General features: G+C 42.4%; 1 protein-coding gene across 1 annotated transcript; it reads right to left on the bottom strand.

Moving 5' to 3' along the window:
• Window positions 1-1,207: 1,207 nt before the first annotated feature.
• LOC145097943 (putative carboxylesterase 16) lies at window positions 1,208-3,440 on the bottom strand. The gene is made up of 2 exons (XM_079035616.1): window positions 2,218-3,440; window positions 1,208-2,020 (listed from the first exon to the last, which is right to left on the bottom strand). Exons 1-2 carry the CDS (start codon window positions 3,057-3,059, stop codon window positions 1,480-1,482), a joined length of 1,383 nt encoding a protein of 460 aa, XP_078891742.1. The 5' UTR covers window positions 3,060-3,440; the 3' UTR covers window positions 1,208-1,479.
• Between the last annotated feature and the right edge of the window lie 19,579 nt (window positions 3,441-23,019).

Raw genomic sequence — 23,019 nt, forward strand, 5'->3', positions numbered from 1 at the left:
AACAAGAATGAAAAGAACATGAGACAATAGATCTTCCTGACAAAGGCCTCTTTCAAAGTGAATTCTTTGGTAGGACTTCCATTCACAAGCACATGGGACCAAAGTCCATAAGCATCATAATTTTAAACAAAAAACCCGACGAACTACAATCATAGGCCTTCTCAAAGTTGATTTTGATAATCATGAGACTTTTTCTTATGTTTTTTTACACCTAACAACCATTTCATTAACCAAATTAGGGTTGCTCGATTCCCACCACGATATCCACCACTCTAGCCTACCGCTAGCCAAATGTCCCTATTGATGTGGAAGGGAACCATTTGATTATGTGTTATATCTTATGCAAAGTAGTTATTACGAGTCAACGACCGAAAGTTGAGGAAACGTTGATGGATATTTGGGAATCCATATGTGGGGACTTTGATTAAGAGTGGCTTTCATATGATGTAATTTTTCTATGTTGGTCTAATTTGATTATACAACAGACATTTAGATGGCTTTTTTTATCTATATTGATCGACATCATATTATGCTTTAGATATTGTTGCTCCTAGAATGTCAGTGTGATGATGCACATTGGACTGTCAAATAACATTTTTCTTGGTTTAATGTATGGATTGGGGTCGGTTGTTGATAAGACTTTTTAACCAGCTGATAAGATGTTGATATGATACGTTTATGTTTAGATTACATTTCATAATTATATTTCAAATGTAATAAGTTATAACGTAAAAGTGTTTTTTTTTTTTCATTTGTGCATGTATACATCCTTGTCAATATATAACTATATTTCAAGTTTAATCAATTCTAACGTAAAATTATGTTTTCCACATCCTTATCAATAGTTCAATACACTACTACTTGAAACTTTTACACAAGGATGTTATAGTCGTTTTAGTCCATTTTGAGTTTAGATTTGATATAGATAAAACAATATTGGCTGCAGCTTTTGCAAAGTTAGATAGATCTTCCAAAAGATTTTAGAATTAGATGACTACTTGAAACTTGTACACGAGCTTGCATAAGAGAATGTAACTTGGGTACACACACGGGCCTGCATCAAGTCCAATCCACATTGGAATTAACACTAAAGCCCTTGACCTTTATGCAAGTATATACTACCCCAAGAACCAAGCTATAAACTAATGAATAAAAATGACCTCACATATAATACTGGAGACATACAATGTAAGTGAAACATGAAGAATAAACACAAGATGAGAGAGATTCATGTGGATATAATAATCCATGGGTACAAATGTTACACTAGTTTTACAAGGGAAACCAAATCTATCCACCAACATGGAGCACATGGATGGGATGAACCAAAATGGGTAGGTAGGTATTATATCTCATATAACTCAATCTATACTCTCACGAAAATCAAATCGTGTGATCTTACCAAAAAAAAACAGAACAAAACCATGCGTGCCTCTATGTATGATATCTATCTCCTCCTCCCTTAAAAAGTCCGTTTTGCTAATACGAAAACTCATGACCTCTAAGTGAGATATATTTCTTCACCCATATAGCAATGTCCTCTGCACAAGCCTGTGCTTCAGGTGTCCTAAGAAGCATGTCAAGAGTAGCAAATTCATGAACACAGTCCTTGTAATCAAGAACAGGTGCATCCACATTCACCTTCTTCAACTCCTGTGCGTATGCAATCGCCCGATCTCTCATCCAATCATGTTCTGCCACAACTGTTAATGTAGGGGGCATTCGCTTCAGAGGGGGCCCGCCTCTGTTGGGTATGAGGGGATTGGCTGCAGGGTGGTCTAGGTTGAACTGTTCTTCAGGGAGGAAGAGTTTCCATGCGAGTATGCTCATGGATTTATCAAAAAAATATGAGTTTGATAGTTTTATCTCAGAACGTGTAGGGGTATTTCCAATGAAGAAAGGGTACATCAGAACTTGGGCCACCACCTTCACTGGGTCAAGTTGTTTAGCAGATTCCACTGATTTGCGAGCCACGTAATCAGCAATGTTTGCACCACAACTCACACCAAGAAGAACACATCTGTTTCAGTGTCATCTTGTTACAAACCAAATATACTTGACAACAAGAAATCAAAACCTCGTATCTCATGATTGTGTTAAGCTTTTGATTCTTAAGATACAGATGGTAGTCACTTCAGCTTTATAGTTTGTTATAACAAAAAATTCACATTAGCACATATACAGATACAGATACAGAAGGAGGTGATAGGAAGGTACCTGGATGGATCTCCATGTGCAGCTAGCCAAGGCTCAACCAAAGAAGCCCCAAATGCATCTGCAATATGCCCTTGAACATCTGACTTTCTGGAATCAGGTGATCTCCCTAGGGATTTGCCACATTCTGCTAAATTTGCCTGTTTCGCCAACCAATGGAGCACTTTTATCCCATCCTCAAAGGCAGCTGGATATCGATTCTCAGGTGCAAGCCTGTATCCAACAGCTACAACGATCACATCACACATTTTAGCAATCCTCCGACAAAAGAAGTCATTAGCCGCTGAATCACAGCTTCCTGCCACAAACCCTCCTCCATGAAACTGAACCATCAGAGGCAGTTTCCGACATCTGTGAGTGAACGGAGAATAACCTCTGTAAACACCATTCTCCGATTTCAAATTCAGGTCATCCGTACTAAAACCATTGCAATAACTACTCCTCCGATTGCTTGGAGTTGCCGAAACACTATACGCATCAGCGGAACCGTAACTGTTACGCCGAGGAATGCCATTTTCCGAATTGCTTGGAAAGGATCTGGATTCAAGTTCCGATCTCTTCGCCCTAAGCCTATCAACATCGGAATCTGGCAAGACGAGACACGTTTCAGGAAGGAAGATACGAATTGAGAGACATGAAGAAGGATCTATATGGATGTCTTTGGTAGCAACGCCGTCGGTAAACAAAGGATTTGCAGCCACGATCGTCTCTTCAGGACGTGACGTAACGCCAAATGAGCTATTCGTCTCATCGTTTAAATTAGGGTTCTGGATTCGATTCTGTAACCGTCGCTTCAATATCAATTTAAAAAACACACTGTATAATTTCACAGCAACGCTAGGCATTTCTCTCCCTCGCTCTCTATCAGACGCGCACACACACACTATCCCAATCCCCTAAATCTTTATTTGCTTCCACAAACCCTAAATGCACAGAGTTAATCCCCCTCTCTATGGGTTTTGAGATCCATTCATCACAAATCAAACAATGTGAAAAGATTTATCACATCGAATAAAGATTATTTTCCGATCGTCGAGTGAGGAATCTTCTCAGCAATCGAAAGCTTCTTCAATGGCGGATGTGGAGAGAGAGAGAGAGAGAGAGAGAGAGTGGTGAATCGGGTCGAATGATGTGCCAGGCGCGCACACTCACATTTGCGCTGTGTCGTATTTTGGCATTTTTAGGGATTGTTTGTTTTTGCCTTAAAATTCGGGAGTGAGATAGGCTAGCGTACACAAAGTGATAGGCGGCTAGTGGAAGGTAATGAAGAATACGACGCACGTCTTGCTTGGTATAATGGATCACGCTTTACGTGTTGTACAATTGAATCGCCTTTGTTTCATTTACAAGCTTTTTTGGAATCCCATTCCAACACAATAGAGTTATTCCTAGTTCCTATGGCTATGGCTAGGGACGAGCATCGATCTTGATTAGGGCATCCACAACGCATTGAATTCCATAGAGTTCAATGGTTGCCATATCATCATTCTACAATCAATACACCGCCCCCTCCTTAAATCCCATAATACATTGGCGAGTGCCCTTTTTCGTAAAATTGTCCAAGATATGGAAGTGCATCTCGACATGACGACTCGGCAGAAAACGGTTTTCTAGTGGTTACGTGCACCACATGCTCAAGATTTTCTTCTGACTATCCCTATAGATGAGCTTGACCAACACATGTCTCCCGTGGAGTATCGTACTATCCTCAAATAGTGACTCATGATTCTCATATTCCCAGCTGACGAGATTTGTCCAGTGTGTCACAAAGCATGTTTGGACTCTTTTGGAGAACATGCAGTTCACTGTAAAGAAATCATGGGGTTCAAATACAGGCATGATATGGTTAGGGATGTTTTGTTTGATATATTTAAACGTGTCGGGGTTTCCGCTAAGAAAGAGGCACCTGCTAATTTCTTGACTGACCCGACAGAAGGAAGGTCAACCCTCAGACAGGCTGACATTTTGATTTTTGGATGGATCGGGGGGAAACACGCATGTGTTGATCTTATAGGGGTATCCCCTCTCGTGGCTTGAGGGCTGGGGGTTAGGGGTGGTCAAAAATATCCGCATCCGGACATCCGATCCGAAAAATCTGATCCGAAAATACCCGAAAAATCGGATATCCAAAAATTCGGATACCTGAAATTCGGATATCCGGTTTTTCGGATTCGGATACGGATATTAAAATGTGAAAATTTCGGATATTTCGGATATCCGAAATCCGAAATATATAATATAAAAAATTATTAAAAATAACTTTAATGCGTTGAGTTTTTTCATTTGAAATTCAAAAAGACAAATTATTAACATTTTTACTTGGTACGCAAAGTGAGGATAGTATAAATGTTACATTTTTTATGTTGATTTTAGTAATTTGAGTTTGATTTCTCAAGATCTTCAGGTATCATGAGGTAACTTGCATTTAATCGGACCAAATGAAGTCTTATTATACCTAAAAAATGCACGAAAACGTTCTTGTTCTTGGAGAGTTTATTTTCTTTATTTAAAACTAATGAAATTCGGATATCCGGTTTAATATCCGAATCCGTATCCGAAATTTCGGATACGGATTCGGATATCAATAATCAACTATCTGAATTTTCAGATATCCGAATTTTCGGATATCCGGTTTTGAACACCCCTACTGGGGGTTTCACAGCGGGACAGACTGCTTTAAAAGCAGCTACAGGCAAAGTCACCAAACATGAGAAATCGTGCATGGAAAATCAATACGTGTTCATACCATTTGCATTTGATACGTTTGGTTTCCTCGCATCGGATGCCGTAGAGCTTCTTAAAAGAGTTCAACGAATCATGCATAGTAATGTTATATCCCCTAGATCTTCGGATGTAGTCTTTAAAAGAATTAGTTTTACCATTCAAAAAGGCTTAGCGGCGCAACTTGTTGCCCGTTTGTCATCTCACTCATTGTACGATGACAATTAAAAAAAAAAAACTTTTAATATAAAAAATAAAAAAAATGGGAAGTTTGAATTTGAAAAAAAAAAATACAACTCTATTATTTTTTTTCTCTACAATGCATTGAACTCTATAAAGTTCAATAGAATGTTACAAAATGTAATTTATAGTAATATTTAAGAATTAAAACTTTCATTTTTTCCCATTGAAGAGTTCAATGGTCATTGAACTCCAAATCCATTGAATGCCAAGGTGGCATCTCATAATGGTTGAGTTTCATTCATTGAATTACACATGGACTTGCCACCTCATTCAACTCACCATTGTGAATGCTCTTAGGAACCGATTTACTGAAAAATAAAGAATCGAAAACTGAACCAAGTAATTATGTTCGTTTTCGGTTCTGTTCTGTAAATAAATGTGCTCTTTAGGAATGTGTTTGGTTTCGGATCCGGACCGAACCGAACCGAACCGAACAAGAAACGAAGAACTGAAAATTGATTTAATGGGAAATGGAGAATCTGAACCGAATTGAATACCTTAGTTCCGTTTTTTGTGTAGTCCGGTCCAGTCCTTCGGGTCAAATGTGCGTCCCTACGTACGGGTATGTAGGCATTCTTAAAATATAACCCAATGACAAAATGGACAAAAGCCTAAAACGGTTGCCAACAAGCTTGGTCCAACTTGATTTGTGGTGTGTTGTTTTCTTTGGTTTGAGTACATAAAAATTCTTACAAAAAACATTTTTATGAAAATGTTTTGTTTGGTTTTGGTTCTTGTCCAATATGAAACACCAACATCTCATCTCTTCTCCATGTTCTCGACTTTCTCATTGTCACCACTGGTCTCACAGACTAAATTTTTGGTACATACAATTGTTCATATTTGGGTTATGAGGGTTTCAGTGTATCATGTATCATTACCGTGACATTTCCTTTTCTGGTAAAAGAGGTAAATTAAGGCTAATATACTCTTACAGTTCAAAAGTATGTAAAACTGAGATTTGCCCATTTGAAGATAATTTGGAATGTAGTTTGTATGTTAGTGGTGATTTCCTTGTTTGTCGGTGTAGTATGCCGATTGCCGGTATGAAATTCTTTTATTGTTTAAAAACAATAGAAATAATAATAAAAATAATAAAAGAAATAATAATAATAATAATAATAATAATAATAATAATAATAAATTTATTTTGATTAAATATTATATATATGTATGTCTAGGGTGTGAATTGTACTTTTTTGAAACCATTTTGATTAAGTTAAATCGAATACGGGGTAGAATCCATTTTTATGGCAACCCCGAGGGACCTAATGTGTCAAAAGCTGAAAGTTGGAGTCTGGTTCATGGATGCAGCAACATGTCGGGACCTTTTACTCGATATGGACATGCAAGAACTTGAAAGTCTCACCCTTGGACCATTTGAATTATTCCTCTCCCTTTTTTAGGTAGCAGACCCGAGAGAAAATATTGAAAAAGGAATGAGTGTTGACTAGGGTTTTTGTGAGGAAGAAGACGCATTGAGCTCGATTTCAGCCACACCCAGGGTATGTTTGATCCCCCATTCCCTCCCCTGCATCATCCTTGTCTCGTTCCATCGTTGTGGAGGTCGGAGCTGCCTCCGGCAACCCCGAAATCATCAGATTTATGCATTTAGCGGGATTTTCATGCTTGTTATTTTACGTCTAGTTTGTTGAGTTGTAAACTTCTTTACCTCTTGCTAAGATGTTTTCTAGTTCCTTTTTCATCTAAGATCTTGGTTGGGCAGCTGGTATGTAACACCTGTGTTCTAGATTAGATAAGTATAAGCTTTAAGGGGTCAAGAGCACGTTTTTTAGGAAAAATTGGATGTCACGACGTGACCATAGGGTGGTCACGACGTGAAAAGCCAATTTGAGTACGTGTACCCGGAGCAATATCACGACGTGACATTTATATGGTCATGACGTGACAAGCGATGCAGCTCAAGCCCATGATCTTTCAGTGTTTCCTTTATATTAAAACACCTTGAACTCGGATTTAGGGTGTAACATCCCATTTTTACCGTTTCATAGGATTCAATATAAATCATTGTTTACAAAATTCAAAGTAGAAATATATTACTCTTTAGCCCAAGTAATCTTCAAAAACATGTAGGAAATGTTGATACGACTTCCATAGATATTAGAATGCTTAGATCCAACTTCGTATGAAGTATTTGTGCTTCTTCGAAGTTTCACGATTAAACCGACATGACTATACGCATCTCTAACGCCCAAAATATGAACCAAAAATTTCGTTTTCATAACAATAAACCCATCAACCAAAACGTGTTCATAAAGCCATAAAAGAAAATCAGAGTATGTCACTCAATCATTCCAATACATCAGAGTCAAATAAAGCGGAAATCATGGTGTGTGTGATGCTATCATCCCGAGCTCTTCCCCTTTGATCGGGAAGTACCTAAAACATAAACTAAAAATCGTAAGCACGAAGCTCAGTGAATTCCCCAAAACAGTATACCATACATACATTGGGCCTTGCCCAACAATCATCAGGCCCCACTCGACATTGGGCCCCACTTGGAACAGATCTATCAGTAACATGAAATGAGCCTCGCCCAATCATACTCATCAGGCCCCGCCTGGCATCGAGTCTCACCCGATATATATATATATATATATATATATATATATATATATATATATATATATACATAAAACACATGCATGAATCACTAAGATAAATAGCATACAATACACTCATCAGGCCCCGCCTGGCATTAGACCCACACATGCAAGAGTCACACAGACAACTAACATCCTAACCATAATAATTCATGAGTCGGCATTGGTGCCTTCGACCCGCCAAACACAGTGAGGAGACTCACCTCAATCTGAGATAACCGAGACACACGCTTTGCTGCTACCGGAAGCCTCACATTGAACATAACCATTATCATCAATCAAAAATTAAGAAAACTCCCAAAATCCATGGTCCAATGTATATTTTATTTTTCCAATGGATAAAAGACCATTTTACCCTTCGCATATCTGGTCCAATAATCCATAGCCCAACCTCCAATAGGCCCAAGGCCCAAAAAGCCTGAAATGAACTACCCAAGAGTACGTCCCGCGTACCAGAAGCGTACGCCCCATGCATGGACTGCCGCTACACAACGTATAAGTCACTGAAGTGTAACTTGACGAATCCATGCATTACGTTGAGTGTACGCCCATATACGCCCAACGTACTAATCAAAGGGCCAAAACTCATAATAAGCTCTTAATGGTTAAGATCAAACATCCAAACATAGATCTGACCCTTAAGGGGTGTCTTAAGTCATAAAGTTCTTGAATTTATGACTTTTCATGGCTTAATGAGGGTCCAAACCACAATCCAAGCTTTCTAACTTCATAAAAAGGTCACCAATTCTTGCATGAAAGGATAATACTCCTCAAGATCCAAAATTTATTACCTAATGACCTCAATAAGGACCAAATATGAGGCTCAGAGGTTCAGGAGCAACTTCTATTCACAAGAACCACAATCTTGGGACCAAAACATAACAATACCACCCAAACTAGATCTACAACAGAAGTAATCAAGGTTAAGACTTTTATACTTGTGACAACCGGCAAGCTTTGGGTCAAGTCAAAGTCAAGTCAAGGTCAACAAGTCAACTCGGTTAACTCAACTAGTGTTATATGTTAGGGATTTATTTATGTTTATTAATGTATGACTATAAGTTCTAATGCAAAGTAACACTTGAGGGTCCCTTATGTACAAAATTTAAAACCCTAAGCAGATCTAGGGAAGTAACGACTCTAAAAAGTACTATTAAGTACCCTTCGGGGTGTATGGCACTCAAAATAGAATGAAACTAATTCTAAGGACCTTACACTCCGAAGAAAAACATTAATAAGGGCTCCCAACAAAGTCTCTCTCAATCTCTCCCACTATATCTCTCTTTCCCAAATCTCTCCAAGAATATCAAATCTCTCCTAAAAATATGAAGTCTCACCCAAATCTCTCCAAGAATATCAAATCTCTCCTAGTATGTGAAATCTCTCCCAAATCTCTCCAAGAATATGAAATCTCTCCCAAATCTCTCCAAGTATATGAAATATCTCCCAAATCTCTCTATGTACCTTTCTCAGTCGAAAACAACCCAAAATCAAAGAGGAAAACCCAAAAAGGGCCTCTTGGTTCGGAACCCTCTTGGTCCGGAACCTCTTGTCCGGAATGCCTTCTTAGGAGCCAAGAGGAAGCACATTTTCGGAACTCCCCCCCCCCCCCCTTGATTCGGATCTTACCTGCTCCGGAAGGGTGAAGCCTTGCTTCGGACCCTCTTGCTTCACTCCGGAATAGACCCGCTTCGGAATCTTCAGTCCGGATCTTCTAGCCTCGCGTCGCTTCGGAAATCCCTGGCCGGACCGGACCTGTTGATATCGCACCTAACTCCGGATTCGAGGATGACTCCAGAACTTCATAAATGACTCTGGAACTTGAAAAGTGACTTCGGACTCCTTCTCAAGACCTTCAGAACCTTGCAGACCTGACCCTTCACTCCGAAACTTGAGGAGTAGCTTCGGAATTCTTTATGTGCCTCCGGAAATTGAATTTTTACTCCGGATTTTTGCCATTTTTGGACCTTTTTTTAAATCATTTTAAGGCATTTTGACGTCGGAAAATCATACCAAACTCGTATTTTCCTATCTTAGACCCCTTAAATCACTATTTTATGCCAAAATCAATTATTTTAATATATTTATATAAAATAGAACCCAAGATTTTAAGGAGATTCTAAGCAAATAAAAGAGGTTTGACTTTATGATGTGATGCTAAATCCTCAATTTTCCCATACAAATCCCAGTTAAACACACATTACCCTTAGAAACTAAGCTTTACCCGCCAGTTTTCCATGCAAATGTCAAGTCACCCCTTATCATTCCTTTAGAATACGTGAACCTCCTTCCCCCATACTTCACTTCTTACTTCCTCCTCCAGTAAACTCATAAGAATTCTCTCAAACTCCTTCAAGACTTAAGCTTCATTTCTTCAAGGAATGTTTCCAGAATTTTTGTAAGTATCCATGCCCTTTTACTAGTGATTCTTCATATTATTTCTAAGATTTCATTATACTTACACACAAAAATTATTCTTAGAATACTCTAGAGATTTAAGAATCTCCATAGTTTTGGAGTTGGAAACTTCCTCATCACTCTTCAAATCCACCCAGCAAACAAACCAAGGTGAGCTTCATACCCCACCCTTTTTCCTAAGTTTTTATTGATTTTGGGGGAGAGTAAAGGTCACCTCTTGTTCTAAATTCTTGAATGTTCTAAATTCTTGAATGATTGCATGAATACGTGTGTTTGATATGTATGTTGAAATATTATTATATTTTATTTTATGCAAACTCTCTGTGAACATGAGGTTTCATAGAACCCATGAAAACAAATAATATTTTAAATCACTACATGAACAATAAAATTTACAAATGGAGCCTCCCAAGTTTTGGGGAGTGTTCAACATGCACCCTTATATCCATGCTTTTCCTAACTAGAAATAAAAGTTGCTGAAATAAACCTTGAGATGTTGATACTAGGTCTAGAAATTTCAAATTGGAACTTTGTGTCCCATATATGACTATTTGCAAACTGTTAGGGGGATATGTATAAAACTTTGATATAAGTTATTTCACCAAGAATATATGCAAACAGAGCCTTTATGACAGAAAAATTTACGTGTCATAAAGCTGCTGTCATAACTTCACACAAGTCATAGTTTTACACAAATCATAACTTAACATTTTCCGATAAATGGGGTCTCACTTAAGTAATATATAGAGAGGAGAGCCATTTTTGCCAACATTGTTAATACTAAATCGATTTGATAAATATTTAAAGCGGATTATTTTCAACAAATAAAACGAAACAGAATATCTAGTCAACGAGTACAACTATTATTATTTATTTAGTAAATAATGGGTTTCAATGATTTACTCGAAACTGTTAGTATTCTAGTCAGACAAATCTTCACAGTACATATATTATATACAATAGTGTACGCCTAAAAGTCATGTAAGAGTTATAACCAGAGTCTCCTGGAGGGGGGAACGAGAATTTGTGTATAGATCTATACGGGGTTGACACCCCGCACCTTCGATGTTCGCTACAGCTAGACCGGCCAGTCTAGGGTGACAAATGTCTAAAACGAAACCGACGCCTGAAGAACGTCATAACGGGCACTCCGTCATATTAGTATGGTTATAACGACTCACTAGAATATATCAGAAATGTAATTATACAGATTTTACATTCGGGTTTATAATCAATTGTGTTTAGAATTACCTTAAATGAGACTTTTCACACAAGTGTTGTTGTTTTAAAAACTACTATTTTATACATCAGAAAATATCGGATTTTCTGGAGGAACGATTTTATTCAATTTTGAAAAAAAAGAACTAAGACACACATGCAACTAAACAAGACTTACAACGATTTTGATAAGAAAATATTAGATTTTCTGGATTTCTAAACTATCATCAAGTTTTATACAAAAATGCTTATGAACTCACCAACATATTTTATGTTGACGTTCTTCAAACGACTTGTATTCTTAGGAAACCGATAAGCAGGTTGTGGATCGCGGACTCAAGATTATTTTGATGTATTTTTGGATTAGCTTACTGATGTCTCTTTTGTGTAAAAGTTGAGAACTTGAACATGATGTAAAACAATGTAAGCTTGTTATATTGATGTATGATGTTTGGGTGTAACATCCCGTTATTGATTAAATGAGTAGATAAAGATTTATAAATTTATAATAGTTCTGAATTAAATAATATTGAGTGGGGTGTTGGTGTTGGGGAGCAAATTGATTTAAATTATGGATTTCGAGGGTTAAAGTGTAATTTATGGGCCACCTTGTAAATATTTCTAGAGGCAGGGGACGGTTGGTAATTGTTGGGACTTGTATTGTAAGGAGTTATTAAAGGTGGGGGCTGATTGGTAAATATGGTACTTATATTGAGAAGTTTTGGTGGAGTAGGGGTCAAATATGTAAAGAATGGATGGATGTTTGAATAAGCATGGGTATTGACCCGGTGCTCGTTTCCTTCCCGTTTCAAGTGATGTACGCTGGGAAACCTTAACCTAGAGTATCTTTTCTTCAGCCGCCAAGGTGAGACTCCTCAGCCGCCGATCGATTCACCAAGCCCGACTGCCACCTTAAACCGCTTGCTATCTCACCATTGATCGCCGCCACCACGACCCCTACTGCCGGAGACGCAATTGGTCAGTTGAATGAACCACCGAGACCGAAGTGTTGAGCCTTGTGGAGTCGATGTGATGGGTGTTAGCGAATGGGAAGCTGCCGGTAAGTATAACGTCACCCACCTCCTCTCTCTTTCATTCTTGTTGTGAATGTGACGTTGTGATTAGCGCCTATGGTCGCCGGTGGACTTAGGTCGCCATTTTTGTGCTTCCAGTCATCATCTGCCACCTAAAGTGGTTGAATTTAGTGAAATTCGGTGTTCAGCTCATGTCTACGAGCGTATGGGTGTGTTTGCTCTACTGGGGACCAAGAGAATCCACCACTACCACCGTGAGGTGGTGGCTGTCGCTCCCTATCACCGCCTGCCACCGTGTGGGTGGTTGTGTGTGTGCGTTTAGTGTGTGTGTTTTGGGTGTGTAATGGTCGTATTATGTTGTTTGAGCGATGTTTTGGCTGGAAAAGTAACCACCACCATTGGAGCTGCCGCCGCCTGCCGCCATGAGCCGTCGCCGATCACCACCGCCCGGGGAGACAGTGGGTGGTGCTCGATCTAGTGTAACCCTAATAGGCCTAAGCACTTAATTTTGGATTGGGCTGCTTTGTGATTGGGTTAGAACACCCTAATTTTGGGTTTGTTGGTTTGAGCCTATTAGGACCCGCGTTTGGACTAGTGGACTGAAGTTGTGACTCATCCCGATTCCATTGTGTGATGGCTTAGTGGAATAATGGACTTAATGGGTTAAGTCCTTAATGGGTTAAGTGAGAGCACTTAACCCTAATCGTCATTTCATGAGAAAACCCTAATTTTGCTTGGGCCTGAGTTGGGCCTTTATTTTGGGATTTGATGGCTGGACTACTGATGGGTCATCCAAGAGCAACCATGTGGACTAGAATATTTAGATGGGCTTTAGGGTAAGGCCCATATGAGGGTGTGGGCCCAATTTGGAAAATTGGGCCATAGATGGGCCATTAGTGGGCTTTTATGGACCCATTTGGTATTATACCTTAGTGGGCCCATTGGGCTTGGGTTATTTATGGACCGGATTGATGGACCATATTTAGACTTAATATATGAAGGTTTAGTCTTAGATTCTAATGGGTTTTATTTGTGGGTTTCGCTTAGTGATAGAAACTGGAGTGTAGCAGTAGCATTTATAGGATCTATTCGCTATCCGAGGTGAGTCTTCTCAGTATACTTTACCTAGAGCGGTAAATTGGTGTGACCTGAGGGTCTTATGTGCTTGATTGAGTTACGCATTACTATGGGATTTGTGTTGTGTACTATATTATGTGATATTATGACCGGACCAGTGGGTCCAATGAGCTTTGACCGGACCAGTGGGTCGAACGAGCTATGACGGGACCAGTGGGTCCAACGAGCTATGACCGGACCAGTGGGTCCAATGAGCTATGACCGGGCCAGTAGGTCCAACGAGATATGACCAGACCAGAGGGTCCAACGAGCTATAGGACTGGAGGGTTCCACTGAGACACATTGACCGGAAGGTCTCACAGAGCTATAGCCTCGAGTGGCTAATTACTTGTGTGTGGTATTTTGGGGAAGTCACTAAGCTTTGTGCTTACCGTGTTATGTGATATGTGTTTCAGGTTCTCTCAGAATCGCGGGAAGGCGCCGACTTGATTGTACACACCAGAGAAAGAGTTATTCTTTGAGGATCCTGGGTTTTATTCAAATAATTGTGAACATGTGTTTTGATAATTGATATATTGAGATTTTGTAAAACGTGTTGATGTCATTTATGTGAATTTAAAAATAAAAATTAAAAAAAATTGTTTGAAAATTTACGGTGTTTCAAGTTGGTATCAGAGCCTTGGTTTGAGGGATTCGGATGCACCTTTGGGTATGTCTGGACTCAAACTGAGGATTTGAGGAAATTTTTCAAAAGAAATGATTTTCTAAAACGAGCAAGAGTTGCTAAGGGAAAAACGAGAAAGAGCGGTGTGTACAATCAGCCAGAGCCTGAACGGTGATTTCCCAAAGTACCCTTACTTATTTGTGTTATGAGTTATTATTGAGATATTAGTGATGCATGTTAGAAGATTGGCTAGATATTTCATATATTAGGGCTAGAGTTGCCTGATTTGTGATGCTTTAGCCTAGTAGTTGTTATCTGTGATGTGCTTTGAGTATGTGCGAAGTAAGAGTATCCAACATGAATCTTTTAGAGAGAGCCTTGAGTAGAGGAGTAATATAGGAGAGATACCTAGATGAGTATTGGGGGAGCCTATTGAGGAAGTAGTCAGATACCCGCAAGGGGTAAGGTTGCTTGAGTTCGGTGATACCTTGAGTGTGTGTAGAGCAAGTAGAGCTGTAACCTAGAGTGGTTTTACGTGATGGTGGAGATTATTCGATGCCTAAATGCTGCTTGCTCCGTGCTTTGTGGAACTCTTGATGATGGGAGTCAGCTACCAAGTGAATATGAAGATATTCAGGAGATAGATGGTTGACATCATAAGGAGTTCTTCAGCAGCTGATGGCAGAGAAGTATGGAAACCTAGGAAGAGCCTAAGGAGTGAACTTGTCAGATGAGTATGCTGATAGAGGAGAGTACTTGTGGAAGAGATTTCAGGTATGACGGGATTGGTGATTGAGGAGGCTGAGCAGCTACTTAGGAAATCTGGGATGATCCATGTGGAAAATATGGGTAGATGTGGCAGGTAGTATGGGCCCGTACTACTGAAAGCAGAGGACCCATACTCGATACACAGAAAATTTCAGAGGTTCTAAGTAGCAGAATGAGAGGTTATTACATGGTTTGAGTACCATGATTCGTGACGGTTAGTGATTCTGGTGTTACCGGTTATTCTGATTGAGATCAAATATGATAGAGTGTGAGGCTAGAGGGCCATGTTGACGAGCTTCAAGGGAGTGTACCTTGATGTGGGAACATGAGATGTCAGTCGGAGTCGCAAGACTCAGGGATGAGTAGAGGTGGTACTTCATGGAGGATTACAATTTGAGCTACGCAGTCGACCGGTAGTGGAAATGCCACTTCCTGTGACTACAGTGTGCTAATTCTGTGAGGAGCAGAAGGGATATTGAGTTTTTGGTCCAGAGTTGGAGGTAAACCTGTGGGGTAGCAAGAGTGGTGACCTTTTCACCAGAGTATTTGGGCAGTATGTTAGCTGCGAGGTATTCTTATACCAGGAAAGAGTCATTAGTGGGACTGGGATGTATGAGAACAAGGAGGCGCCTTATTGGGGGAGAGGTACTTTTATTAGCAGTTCCCGGTGGTTAAAAGGAGTATATCGGGGCGGTGACCCTCGTGGTCTACATTGTGTATCGACAATGAGAATGAGGTCTATTGCTTTTATGAATAATTCTCGATTTGGGAAGCGGAGCGAGGAGTCAGAGTCGAAGTGCGTGATAGTGTATTGTTTTTAGATTTTGAGTCAGAACTAATGCAGGACAGTGGGGTATCCGGCGGTGTGTCGGTCTTAGGCTTCAAGGTGACTGGGGGTAGTCACATGGGGAGGATTCCGAGGTTTACATATGGGGTTCGGGGTACTTGGAGTTAGTTTGGTCTTTTTCCGGAAAGTCGTCGAGTGATATGTGGTACGTCCCCTGAGTTGGGAATGATACATTTGGAGAGCCAGTCTGTAGTGTGGTTAATTGGGTATGACATTGGGCGATGGTTCGAACCCTAAGTGGGGGAGAACATGGTATTGTGTTGGGAGGATCATCACTCTGTTCAATTTGGGGATTAGAGGATTGGGTGTCAAGAACCTGTGGTATGGTCATATGAGACTTGGGTTTAGTGGTGGATGAGGCAAGGCGCAGAGCGAGATTATGTATATTGTACATGTCCAGGAAAGAACGAGTGTATCCATGGCGAGTAGCCATTGGTCAATGATCTAATTTTGGTCAAGGACTCTTCAGGGTTGCAATGGTTGAGTTCGAGGCGGTTGGTTCGTCGAGGTCCAGTTTCTATTGTTGAGATTTGATAGTTTGATGTATAGATTGTATTTATACTCCGGGAGGAGAAGCACTTGATTTGTTAATTAATTTCAAAGTTATTATGAGTAGCTTCGCATGGGTTTTGATCAGTAATTGGATGGGGTTTTGGATGATCGTTAATGTGATCTCAGTCCTTGACGATTTCTACGTGTTTCAGTTTGTGAGTAGAGTATTATGAGGTTATGAGTTGTGCGAGAAGAAGATAAATGGTTGTAGCTAGTAACTGCGAGATTCTGTGATGGTGTACCGGGGTGTCCGAGTATGATGCCCTAAGTTGTTGGGTTATTTTGAGACTCGAGTTTATGATATGATAGGTGGAGTATCAAATATTTATTGTTCCGGTGGGAACCCATCAACTAATTGTCATCGGTCAGGGTTGGTTCGAGAATGTGAATTGTATCGAGAGAAAGTGCGTTGTTGCGACAATTGTCGTCAGAAAAGGGTGGGTACACCTATCCATGATGGATCGCGCAGCATGAGTTCAATGAGCTCAATATGGTAATGGCTTAATAATGAAATTGCGGGGTGGTAAGAGAGTGGAAAGATCCAGGTGAGAGTAATCACTTTGTAATATCAGGGAAAAACCATGGGGAGAGCCCATGACGAGTGAGAGAGTGATGTAAGCCTGCGGGGAGCCGTAGCATTCACGAGTGAGTGAGTAAGTGATGTAAGCCTGCGGGGAGCCGTAGCATCCACGAGTGAGTGAGTAAGTGATGTAAGCCTGCGGGGAGCCGTAGCATTCAAAAGTGAGTGAGTAAGTGATGTTAGCCTACGGGGAACCGTAGCATTCACGGATGAGTGAGTAAGTGATGTTAGCCTGCAGGGAGCTGTAGCATTCACGAGTCAGTGTGAGAGTATCGTAAGCCTGCGGAAATCCGTAGTATTCCCTGGTTAGGGCATGACACAGAGGAGTTCTTAGGCTTAAGTAGCCTTGACGACTGAGTGTTTGGGAACCTGGTGGCCGGACCTGGAGTGAGACTGGGGTCTCCATAATGGTCGGGATCCGTTATATCTTGAATTGAGAATAGGTTCTCGTAATTTGGAAGGAATTGGAGAGTAATGTACACGTAGATTCGCGAATCACAAGTCATGAGTTGAGTATCTGATTGGAGATGAGTGATTCCAACTCTGCTGTTGAACCAGACTCTCGAGTTGAGTCTGGACCTATCTGTGTAAAGGATAGATGAGTTGAGATTTTAGGTCCCTGATGGATTTCATTTGAGTGGTATGGTTTGCATCCGATGTTCTTGACCTGGGAGGGCCGGTTCGGAGAGTTTAAGAAGGACCGCATCACGCATGAAGTTAGTGAGTGTTAGATGACAGAGGTCGGCAATGACGTGTGTCTACGGAGCGGTTGTAATATTTGCTTAGAGTAAAGAGAACTTATTGGTTGCATGTACGATGTGATTGGCTGAGATAACTTTGTTGGATTGAACGGCTGGAGTTATGCTCGGGCTTGTGGCCATGTCGTTCAAGTCGGTAGGCATGTAAGGGATGGCGAGGAATGATTTCGAGGTCGAAATCTAATTTAAGTGGGGGAGAATTGTAACATCCCGTTATTGATTAAAGGAGTAGATAAAGATTTATAAATTTATAATAGTCCTGAATTAAATAATATTGAGCGGGGTGTTGGTGTTGGGGAGCAAATTGATTTAAATTATGGATTTCGAGGGTTAGTGTAATTTCCGGGCCACCTTGTAAATATTTCTAGAGGCGTGGGACGGTTGGTAATTTTTGGGACTTGTATTGTAACGAATTATTAAAGATGGGGGCTGATTGGTAAATATGGTACTTATATTGAGAAGTTTTAGTGGAGTAGGGGTCAAATATGTAAAGAATGGATGGATGTTTGAATAAGCACGGGTATAGACCCGGTGCTCATTTCCTTCCTGTTTCAAGTGATGTACGCTGGGAAACCTTAACCCTAGAGTATCTTTTCTTCAGCCGCCAAGGTGAGACTCCTCAGCCGCCGATCGATTCACCAAGCCCGACTACCACCTTAAACCGCTTGCTATCTCACCATTGATCGCCGCCACCACGACCCCTACTGTCGGAGACGCAATTGGGCAGTTGAATGAACCACCGAGACCGAAGTGTTGAGCCTTGTGGAGTTGTTGTGCTGGGTGTGAGCGAATGGGAAGCTGCCGGTAAGTATAACGCCACCCACCTCCTCTCTCTTTTATTCTCGCTGTGAATGCAACATTGTGATTAGCGGCTCTGGTTGCTGGTGGACTTAGGTCACCGTTTTTGTGCTTCCAGTCGTCATCTGCCACCTGAAGTGGCTGAGTTTAGTGAGATTCGGTGTTCAGCTCATGTCTACGAGCGTATGGGTGTGTTTGCTCTACTGGGGACCAAGAGAATCCATGTAACAGCCCGAAATCTCAGGTATTGTTTAATTATGTTTTTGGGGTGAGTTAAGAGGGGACTCGGCGAGTTGGAGCCTAGACTCGCCGAGTAGGATCGCAGACTTGGTCGCGGGTCCGCGACTGGACTCGACGAGTCCAGATATGGACTCGGCGAGTCGACGCTGTTCAGCAGAAACCCTAACCGTTCGGTTTTGGATCGTATATAATGCTCTTATATGTCGTCATTGTCCGTCTTTAGTCGATTGAGAGGAACCCTAAACGGCTGTGGGCATCTAGAGCAAGATTGGAGGATATTAGGGCTTGAAGAGATTGTTGGGCAAGGAGGAGAAGGGTTTTGGCTAAAGGAACAGCAAGGGATTCGAGTTCTGCGGTTTGGAGACTCAGAGAGGGCATATTCCAGGTAATATTTCGGATTCCTTTATGTTATTTTGATGTGTATGCGAAATTAGGGTTTATGAAACCCATTTAGTGATTAGATGGGTTATTATGTTATTACCCAAACGTTTATACCCCAGTAATAAGGTGTTTAGAAGTCCAGAAAGTCCCATGATTGTATATCTCGGGACCGTACGTAATTCAGGAAGCAGTTGATCGTCTGCATGGCATGGACTCGCCGAGTTGTTCTTCAGACTCGGCGAGTAGCTTGAAGATTTACTGGGACTCGCCGAGTTGTTCTTCAGACTCGGCGAGTGGAGTCGGGGTGGCCCCGCGATTCTTCCAGGGGTAACTCGTCGGGTCGAGGAGGATACTCGACGAGTAGATAAGGAATCTCAGAAAGTTGGAGGACGTCTAGACTCGCCGAGTCGCCATGGTACTCGCCGAGTCCGGTCAAGTTGACCGTTGACCGTTGACCAGAGTTGACCTAAGTCTGACTTCTTAGGGATAGTCACACTTAGAAGATATAAGTATTAATGAGATATGTGATGTTATAGGGAGGTTGTAGCTCGTCGGATTGTGCACGAGTGATTTCAGGATTTGCTAGCTTTCAGCTTTTACGAGGTGAGTTTTCTCACTATACTGTACCCGGAAGGGTTTGACTGTGTGACCGGAAGGTCGGATATGATATGTGATATGTATGCTATATGTGGTAAGTTATTTGTTATATGTGCTATGTATGTTATGGGCCGGAAGGCGATTATATTATGGGCCGGAAGGCAATATGTTATGGGCCGGAAGGCGATATGTTGTGTGATGGACCGGAAGGTCGGCGTGGGTAGGACCGGAAGATTTACCCAGCAGGGACGGAAGTCCCCTGAGACACATGGACCGGAAGGTCGAGCCTGGAAAGGCGTATGTGCGTAAGTTGTATATTGGGGAACTCACTAAGCATTTATGCTTACAGTTGTTGTGCATGTATTTCAGGTACTAGCGAGGACCGTGGGAAGGCGCCGGCGTGATCGATACACACTGAAGACTACTTTTATGATCTTGGGATTTTGGATTATTTGTATTTGACAGAACACTTAAACTATTTATGCCTTGTTTTGAATGGAAATAAATATATTTTTAAAATGAAAAATTTGTTTGAAAATTTGAGTTGTTACAATTGGTATCAGAGCCTAGGTTTGAGGGATTCGGGTGCACCTTCGGGAGTAGCTGAACTCAAACCGAGGATTTGAGGGAAACTTTTTAAATAAAGGCATAAACTTTTGTAAATGGTTTTGTGGTAAGCAAGAAAGAAGCAGTGTGTACGATCAGTCAGCGCCCGAACGGTAAAGATCCCCAAAATACCTTACAATATTATATGATATGAATTGTTATGCATGCTAGAAGACTAGGTATCCATGATAGGACTAGAGTGGCCTGATTTGTGATGCCTTAGTCTAGGGAAATTTGCCTATATGAGATGTGTTGCTAGCATGCGGGTAGATAGTGCATATCAGCAGTAGAGTACTCACTATCCGGAGTTTGGGGAGGAGGACTTGGGATGAACACTGATGCGGTGTGGTCGGTAGTATTGGGCCCGTACTACCGAGGACACCGGGTCAGTGGGAGACCCAAGTAAGAATCCCTGGATATCGGGGACTGAGTAGGGTTGCGTATCGAGTGCGATTATACTCGGAGGAGTCTCTGATAGTTTTATGTTGTATTTCAGAGACATCATGGTTAGACCACGCCACGGAGCGAGTACGAGCGGTGTGAGTGACGAGGATATTCGTCAGATGATTCACGAGGAGGTGGCGGCCGCGATCCGGGCTGAGATCCCGGAGATGTTTGGGTCTATTAAGACCACCCTGATGAAGACATTCGATGAGCGGTACGCCGCGTTGACTGAGGCTGCAACCGCTGCAGCTACCGCAGCTGTGGCCGCTGCTAGGCCACAGGGAGGTGACTCGTTGCTGTTCCGAGAGTTCAGCAACACGAAGCCACCGGAGTTCGATGGGACGCAGGATCCGATTGCTGCGATGAGGTGGATCGCGGACATAGAGGGGTGCTTCTACACGTGTTCATGCCCGGAGCACCTGAGGGTACGGTTCGCTTTGAACCAGCTCCGCCTGGGAGCGAAGGACTAGTGGAAGTTCGTGACGGCGAACTTCACTTTGGCAGAGACTACAGCGGTGACATGGGAGGGGTTTACTGCCATGTTCAGGGATGAGTACGTTCCCCCGGTGGAGAGGGAACGATTGGTGCAGGAGTTCTTAACCCTCAAGCAGGGTACTGATTCTGTTGCGGTGATTACGCGGAAGTTTCATGAGAGGGCAATGTTCTGCCCCGAGCTGGTGTCCACTGATCAGGCTCGGATGAGCCGGTACTTGGGAGTGTTGAGGAGGGATATCCGGGAGTTTGTGTCGAACTCCACCTACCATACTTTTGCTGAGCTTCAGGCGAATGCCAGGAAGCGCGAGATCGAGTTGGAGACCCAGGCCAGGGAGGAGGCCGAGTCTCAGCGGGTGGACCGGCGACCGGCTCAGTTCCAGCCGGCAGCCAAGCGGACCAAGTCCGCCGATGCGAGGACGGGAGGTTCGAAGAGCCGCACTTGCGGAAAGTGCGGCAAGGGTCATGAGGGGGCGTGTCGATCTGGTGCTTGCTACAAGTGTGGCAAGGAGGGGCACATTGCTAGGGAGTGTCCCAAGGGATTTACGGTTTGCTTTCATTGCAACCAGACTGGCCATAGGAAGGCCGAGTGCCCTCAGCTTCTTCAGGGATCTGCACCTGCTGCCGGAGCTACTGCGACTCGACCGGTGAAGGCCGAGGCCCCGAGGGCCCGGGGGAGAGCCTTTCAGCTGACTGCGGAGGAGGTCCGCGCTGCGCCCGATGTTGTGGCAGGTATGTTGTAATTCATGTAATTATTTTAATGTCGAGATGTTATGCTTATGTTATTATATGCGTAGGTACTTTTCTTGTGAACTCTGTGCCTGCCTTAGTGTTATTTGACTCGGGTGCGAGTAGGTCCTTTGTGTCCTTAGCCTTTAGTCAGCATATCAGCATTAGTCGTGAGTCGTTGAGTCGACCTTTGAGAGTTTCTATAGCTGACGAGAAAGTGATTTGTGCCACGGAGGTTCTTCGGGGATGTGTACTAGAGATTTTCGGGGTTGAATTCCCGATTGACCTAATCCCTATTGCGATGGGTGATGTCTGTGTCATCGTAGGCATGGACTGGTTGAGCCGATTCGGCGCTGTCATCGACTGTGAGCGTCAGCTGGTGACCATACGAGACCATAGTGGGGGAGTCCTTTCGGTGTACGGCGAGGGTACCCGTTCGGGATCAGCTTTTTGTTCGGCCGCTAGGGCGAGGCAGTGTCTACAGCAGGGCTGTAAGGGTTTTGTGGCGTATGTGATGGATACGCGGGAGGTTCCCGAGAGACCGAAATCAGTTGAGGAGGTCCCTGTGGTGCGTGAGTTTCCAGATGTTTTCCCCGAGGAGCTGCCGGGAGTACCTCCTGTGAGGCAAGTAGAGTTTGGTATCGATCTGGTTCCGGGGGCCGCGCCTATTGCTAAGGTGCCTTATCGTCTTGCACCTCCAGAGATGCAAGAGTTGTCCTCGCAGCTCCAGGAGCTGTTGGGGAAGGGATTCATTCGGCCGAGCAGCTCGCCGTGGGGAGCACCTATTCTGTTCGTCAAGAAGAAGGATGGTTCACACCGGATGTGTATTGATTACCGGGAGTTGAACAAGTTGACGGTCAAGAACCGTTACCCGTTACCGAGGATCGATGATTTATTCGATCAGTTGCAGGGAGCGTCTTGGTTTTCCAAGATCGATCTGAGGTCAGGGTACCATCAGGTGAGAGTGCGGGAGGAGGATGTCCAGAAGACAGTGTTTAGGACGCGATATGGGCA

The sequence above is a fragment of the Lactuca serriola genome, chromosome 4 (assembly GCF_051521515.1).
Source record: "Lactuca serriola cultivar US96UC23 chromosome 4, Lser_US96UC23_V15, whole genome shotgun sequence".
Lineage (NCBI taxonomy): Eukaryota > Viridiplantae > Streptophyta > Magnoliopsida > Asterales > Asteraceae > Lactuca > Lactuca serriola.

What these genes read in the sequence shown, in the direction of transcription:
- LOC145097943 (XM_079035616.1), bottom strand. Translation starts at nt 3,059, where the DNA reads ATGCCTAGCGTTGCTGTGAAATTATACAGTGTGTTTTTTAAATTGATA. An exon ending in GCACATGGAGATCCATCCAG is followed by an intron (nt 2,021 to 2,217) that starts GTACCTTCCTAT and finishes ACACTGAAACAG; the next exon opens with ATGTGTTCTTCTTGGTGTGA.